The following is a 7,682-nucleotide window of genomic DNA, read 5'->3' on the forward strand; positions in this document are numbered from 1 at the left end:
CATATGGGTAAAGGACTGAACCAATGACATACGTAAACATCACTTAGACAGGGTATTGATGTCTAAATGAATGCTTCAGCAAATATGTGCTTCAAATATACAGTAGTAACAGAAGCTCAAATTAGCAGACAGACCGAATCTCTGGCATTGTATTTCTCAGGTTTACGTCAGTTCCAGCCTGTTCGCTCAGAAAATAAACTAGCCTTGATTGAATTTCGCAGCCGCTTGCACGCACTAAAACATACAAAGGACATAATTGTGAAACAACTACGTTTGTCACTCGTAATTTGCTCAAAACTAGCATCATGCCTTTCATTCTGTCCTCACATGTGACATTTACAGACGAGGTAACAGTACAAGCTTGAGAAGAAAAATCAGGTGCAAATGTTGCATCAACAGAAGAAACAGTCTGTGAACTGTACACTGTCTGCAGCAGCGCGAGCGAACGCCTCAGGGAGGAGAGCTCCATTTTGCCTGTATTTTTCCACATGAATATTAGCATGTGGGCTAGCCTGTCTGGTTCCGCTCCAAATCCTCTGTGACTATGTCTGACCTCAGACGACCATACGCCCTGAAGGGGCTCATTCTGTATGTCTACAACATCAGGGGCACTTCAGGAAATAAAACTTACTGGCTTGATATGACACCTGGTTCAGGCAGGTTTTGCTATGATATCATGATGACTAGCGTGCAGGAAATGGGTTTTGACGCTTCCCACTGCCGGACTCTTTTCCACGTTAACAAAGAAGTGAAGAAACCAGCACATTGCTTCATCTGCTTCCATAAAACATGAATATATCGCAAACAAGATCTTCATCATTTTATATTCACAAAGTAAACACTCACACTTGATAAAAGACATGGACAATCAACAAATTAAACAATTATCCAATAAGCAATAAGAAGAAAAACAATTTAACCACATTATCAATATGAGTATCAATGCAAGTACTAGTGGCTGTTTACCACAGCTTCCCCGTTTTATTTATGTTTTATTCACACTGGTCTTGCCACCAAAACTTTACACACAGACAGAAAAGCACCTGCAAAAGATGCGAAGAATGTGAGCTGCTCTCCCAAGACAATTCATTCAGAGCTATGGAAAATGAATAATAAATGTGACCTGGAGTCATACGTCATGAGTATCGGTTCACTTTTGCGATTATACCAACAATTTAATCTGCTCGGAGGGGTATTGTAATGCCTTAAAACACATCATACATATAAACATAATATGTGTAAATCAACACTTGTTTAGGGTATCGGCTAAAAGTATGCTAAGCTAATATGCTGAGCAGTTAGCTTGCAAAAAAAATAAGCTACCTAAAACACACACATAAAAAGAAATTAGGGGTTAGGGACTGTTCGTTTTTTATTTAAGGGGCTACCAGAGGAGTTTTGAGATCTATAGTCAAAATAGACTCGACCCTCGCCAGCAGTACATTTTTCTATGACCCTCCAAAATGATTATGAAAAAAGGCATGACCCCATGAATTTATTGATTACTTCTGTACTGGTTTGCGCTTGGCAAATATGTTCAGATAGCCATTGTTTTTTTTACAACCATGACAAACGACTTAAACGTACAGTATGTACTTTTTCCGCCGCTAGGGGTCGCTAACCTCTTTACAATAACAAAGGCATAGTTTGATGACGCAACATTTGCTAAGAATTATGGATCTTGTTGTCAACGTCAAGCCGACTGTGATATGAAGCAGGTCGGGATTGCTAAGAGACAGCTATCAGCTCCACACGCGACGCGAGTCCCGCGGATATAAAAGTAATATGGACATTTCATTCTACCGAACTACACGCAAGTGCAGAATTACAACTCACAGGTCAGTTTATTAGACAATTAAACTTGTGAGGTAACGCAGCGCTGTTTCACTTGGTCTAACATTACACTATCACACTAAACTGTATTTGAATGTGTTGAAATGTATGTGTTAGTTTGTCTGTATGAGACTAGCAGTAATCTAGATCAACATTAGAATAACATACAGATCATATTCTAACATTTTATCATTGCTGAACTATATAATGATTAGTTTTATGTAAATGTGCTCACCTGTTTAATAAAGTACATGTAGGAGCGGTCGAAGTCTCGGACGTGGAGCTCTCGTTTATATACTGTCTATGGGAGCATCTCGAAAACACAGCGCTGATATTGATTCTCGTTTTAGTTCTCCTTTTTTATCCAAAGTCTGCTTGCCATGGTCCATAATGTTTGAACGAAACAACAACAACGTGCAAATAGACATTGCGAACTACACAGTGGTCCACGGCTGTCGCCTTGGTAACTATCAGAGGGCTCTGGTTCATAGCTCTGGTTGCTATGGCAGTACGAGCGGAAACCAGGGACAACGCGGATATGACGCCATTGACGGCGACAAAACGGAAATAAAGAAACGGCACGTGTCTTCGAATTAAATTACAAATTTCTCCTGGTTTGAAAGTTGTTGGAAACAGTCGGGATAATGTAAGTACACAACTAAAAAAAATATATAACATAGATATAGTGATTTTTGCTATTTTTAAAGCAAAAAAGTTACATATTGTGCCTTTAACCTCTGCTTTCTCATCTTACACATCACACTCCACTGTTATGGTGGCCATTTCAGTAGATTTACTCACTAACATTGTTGTGGAAACACACAAAAAATTGGACACTAAAATATGGTAGTATCGTGCTACAGCGCACATTCTATCTATTATATATTATATATATATGATTAATCGAGGACATAATCGATAGACTGATTATCGAAATAGCATATACAAATATACACTAATAATCATTATTTGCAAACCTATACTGAAGCGGTACTTTGATGTCATAAACCGATGGGTCTGCGCAGCACCGCTTCAAGTCAAACACACCTATACTCTTAATTTCTTAGTAGTCATTGAAGGTTCTTGCCAATTGAATCACTATGTGGTCCTAGACAGACTCAATTGAGTGAATTGTTCATAACACAGGGGTTCACATGATTAAAGTGGGTGCAGTCCCCTTTCACACCAACCAACGGATTCCAGTCCCTGACAGAACGCGGTATTCTGGGCTTTGAAACCCTAAGCAGATCTTTGTGAAGTCACTGAGACACTGAACTAGGATCATTCTGCTTGTACTTCAATCCCTTCTGCTATTTACTCAGTTATATTAAGCCTGGTTCAAACAATTCCCCTCCTTCTGAACAGGCTCAATGCACTTGTGTACTCAAGCTCAAAACTCATTTCTTATAAAACGCCAGTTATCGTGATGGCCAACTTCACTAAAATAGACAGTTTGATTTACCCAAAATAGCTCTGTATACGTCAAAATCAACAGTAAATCAGAACAAACAGCTCAATATGCACAACCCATATCTGAGAGAATTCTAGAATCCATGCAAGTTCTCAGCAACAAAGAAGGAGAAAATCTCAGCGAAATAATAAACTATTTCAGGATCCGCACCGAGGCAGCAGCACAAAAAGCCAGAGGGCAGGCATTTGCTGTTACGCAATCACCTGTGATGCACTGGTGGGCAGCAGGCACAGAGGATCCCAAAGCAATTTATAGCAACATAATGCTGCCATTTAAACTAAAGAGATTGTTTCTGGCAAAGCAGCGGCATCAGAGCCTTCACCCCAAATGGACTTTTTATAAAGAGACAAGACAAGAGAGCTTTGTTTCTTTGTGCCGTCCCTGGACGTAAAGATCAAATAGCACAGAGAACAAAGGGAGGACATTGATCACGGTGTGGGCACAAAAGCCCAATTTAACTTAAACATGTTCAGTCACTGAAAGATCTTTAACTCTTAATTAAAGGCATTAATATAGTGTACGTGCCTGTTATTAACTACAGATGCAGCCCTGGGTGTATCAGAGGGCACTGCAGGGCTTTCTGGGAAGCGCTTTGGAAAGATGAATGGACTCGGGAATTAAGTTTACTTAAACCTTTGTACAATTTGACACTCCAAACAGCATTTTTTCACTGCTGAAATCTTCCTGTGTTATGTTGATCAGTGTGGCCCTCTGCAGATCACTATACTTTACTACAACATTACAAAGGTAACAGACGGCTGGATATGCTTTGACACAAAATGAACCAGATTTCCCTGGGGATTAAAAAGTGATCAGTTGACTTAACTTAAAAAACTTAATGCGTAATTGAACAAATTTAGTCATGTGGAATTGTCAAGTTCCAGTCTTAAGTTTATTACTTAAAAGAAATGAGGAAACCCGTTGCCTTAAAATGATTAAGTGAAGCCAAATGATCACTTTTTACAGTGTATGGGTTTTTAATCTAAATTCTCTATTCGAAAATATCTCTATTGTACTAATTTTTCCAAAAACAAATACAAACTACCGTGTTTTTTGTAATTAATACATTTATTCAGCAAGAATGCGTTAAATTGATCAAGTGACAGTATAGGACTTTTACTTTGTTACAAAATATTTCTATTTCCAATGTTTGTTTTTCTCAACAAAAATATTAAGTAGCACAAACACAAAGTTCTGTCATGAAACCTCTAGATGGCGCAGGCTGATCGATCCTTAAAGGGATACTCCACTTTTTTCGGAAATAAGCTCATTTTACATCTCCCCCAGAGTTAAACAGTTGAGTTTTACCGTTTTAGAATCCATTCAGCCGAACTCCGGGTCTGACGGTACCACTTTTAGCATAGCTTAGCACAGATCATTGATTCTGATGAGTCCAGTAGCATTTCTTTCAAAATGACCAAAAAGTTTCAATATTTTTCCTATTTAAAACTTGACTCTTCTGTAGTTAAACCGTGTACTAAGATCGACGGAAAATGAAAAGTTGCGATTTTCTAAAGCCTATATGCCTAGGAACTACTCTCATTCCGGAGAGAATAGAGCAACGCCTGAAAATAGGTCTAATAGGTTAGACAAACTTAGTCCCGGTCACGTTGGAAGAAGTTACCGAGCTGGGGACTATTTTTAGGCGCTGCGTCATATCATTACGCCTGCTGCACTCATGGTACGGCCGCACAGTTCCTTGATTATTACGCCGGAATGAGAGTAGTTCCTAGCCATATAGGCTTAGAAAATCGCAACTTTTCATTTTCCGTCGATCTTAGTACACGGTTTAACTACAGAAGAGTCAAGTTTTAAATAGGAAAAATATTGAAACTCTTTGGTCATTTTGAAAGAAATGCTACTGGACTCATCAGAATCAATGATCTGTGCTAAGCTATGCTAAAAGTGGTACCGTCAGACCCGGAGTTCGGCTGAATGGATTCTAAAACGGTAAAACTCATCTGTTTAACTCTGGGGGAGTTGTAAAATGAGCATATTTCCGAAAAAAGTGGAGTATCCCTTTAACTCAATCTGTTTGCAATCACATCTCTCTCTATAGGGCGCAGCTGATTGGTTCCTGCTGTATCAGTAGCCAATGAGCTCGCTGCTCAACCTTTAAAAATACTTGGTCTGCATTTGCCGTAGCAGTTTGCAGCGCGTTTCAGAAACCCTCCACCTTCCCTAGCTCCACCTGTATAGATCTTCCATGGTAATTCATGTATGCTATATTGTACAGCAGCAGCATGTCTGACTTGCTCACAGCAGTGTGTCGTGTGTGTATTGGCAATAGCAAGTCCCGTACTTGTTCTGCAGCAGCAATAATCAACAGTAACAGCAATAACATCTAACATCTAAAAACAATAATCTAATCTGCCAATACCTAACATATTAACATTGTTATATCCATTACCATGCCAAACACAGAACTGTTTTAACATTGATAATAAGAAGACATTTTTCATGTGACACTGAAGACTGGAGTAATGATGCTATAAATTCAGCTTTGCATCACAGGAATATATTACATTTGAAAATATATTAAAATAGAAAATAGTTATTTTACATTCTAATCATATTTTACGATATTGCTGTTTTTACTGGATTTTGATCAAATAAATTGGTGGGCATAAGAAATTTATTTCAAAAACACTGTAATAAACTTTTGAACGGTATTGTATCTAAAAATTTTTTTGCTGTTCTTTATTGTAAATACATTTTAATTCCTTTAGAAATTGTAAAATAAAGAATGCATTTTTAGATATTTGTGACACCACAAAGCGAAAATGAACCAGCGGAGTCAAAAAGGTGACTAAAATGATCAAAAAAAGGGAAGAAGACCTACAATATACATAATGGAAATACATTTTCCATTATACATTCATGTATAATGAATGCAATGAATGTTCACATGAATGTCTAATGGAAAATACAATATATAATATTACAATATACAATATAATATACAATTCTTTTCTTTTTTTTACTAAAACCTTGTTTGTTGGTTAAAAAAAAGTTTTTGGACATGTTGCACACAGAAATTAATTTAATTACATATATGGATTTATATTTAAGAGCAAAATATTATGAAATGATCATGCTGAACTCACCCTCAGGTGGTTCTTCACGCAGGTAAGGTGGAAGTTCTTCATTATTAGGGTCAGCAGGTGCTTCCTCGATCACCTCAGTCTCTGCACCCTTGAATTAACAAGATTATACAGTTCATACTGTTAATACAGAAATACAAACACGACAACACAATCATTCATGTTATGCAGTACATTTTCATATTCCCATCATGTATATATAAATCAAGATCCAATGCAATTTCTACAATTAGAATTCCATGTGAACTTTGTTACATTGATGCAAGTTGCTAAATAAGGAAAAAATTACATCACTTTGCAGTAAGTCAATTCATCATTTCAGTAGGAAAACAGCAGCACAATCATAAGGTGATTTGACGATATCTATGATGTTTTTTGGTATTATCTGGTTTATTTCTGAGAGTCTGCTATACACATTAATATAAATACGTCCTTAAATTATAAAGTATATTTATATCTGAAAAATTATAGAGTGCAAAAGGTACTGCATGACATGAATGACCCAATTACAACAACAATTATCATTATCATCATCGTCGTCATCATCATCTCTTCCCTGACAACCCTTTTAAACCCTCTTATACAGCTAAAATCATAGACTTTATGGTTGCAAAAATAAATAAAAGTGATACTGCATAGCTTATACAGTGTTTTTTGCATTATCATGCTGATGAAATATTAGACCCTTTTTAGGAATCGACTCATTGTCAGCTGCCCCGTTTATCTATTATCAGAGCAAGATAACACAACATTTATCCGACTAAAGCGCATTTAATGGCAAAGTAACAAAAAATCCCGTATGCAAATACTTCTGATTTTAAAAATTCAACAGTTTGTGCTCGTGCAGAATCAGGTAAGAACAGGTTTGGCTTTAATACTGTCACGCAAAACAAACAAAATCCTCCACTCACCTTCATAACTAAGGCTATTAATACAGTTATAGAAAGGACGTCTCTGCACTTCAATATTGATGGAGACGCACAAGACTATATAATGGAAATAGCGCTTAATACGAAATAAATACAGCGTTTGCTATGTTTTTCAATGCAAGCGGAAGTGACGTTGGGGATGTTTACGGAATTTGGGGGTGCAGTTCAGCTGTTGATCGATAGGGGGCAGCAGCGCGTTGATTATACTCACTGACTGAAGAGCTGCGGTTACTATGCTATTTTGACTGAATATACCACAGTAAATGTTTGATTAGGGACTAAAACAACATTTTTATGTCTGATTTTACTCTCATAGTTAAACCATAAGTGAACGATATAGCCTAT

The 7,682-nt window shown here is 37.3% G+C and overlaps 1 protein-coding gene across 1 annotated transcript in view; it reads right to left on the bottom strand.

Annotated features, from left to right (window-relative positions):
- LOC311282676 (transmembrane protein 263-B) overlaps window positions 1-7,466 on the bottom strand; it is a 29,511-nt gene extending 22,045 nt beyond the window's left edge. Inside the window, exons 1-2 of the mRNA XM_084396605.1 lie at window positions 7,320-7,466; window positions 6,412-6,499 (exon numbers count right to left, since the gene is read on the bottom strand). Coding sequence (XP_084252731.1) covers window positions 6,412-6,499; window positions 7,320-7,325 — 94 coding nt within the window. The 5' untranslated portion in view covers window positions 7,326-7,466. The remainder of the gene's footprint in view (window positions 1-6,411; window positions 6,500-7,319) is intronic.
- Window positions 7,467-7,682: the final 216 nt, after the last annotated feature.

The sequence above is a fragment of the Rutilus rutilus genome (genome assembly GCF_951802725.1).
Source record: "Rutilus rutilus genome assembly, chromosome: 23".
In the NCBI taxonomy this organism is placed as follows: Eukaryota; Metazoa; Chordata; class Actinopteri; order Cypriniformes; family Leuciscidae; genus Rutilus; species Rutilus rutilus.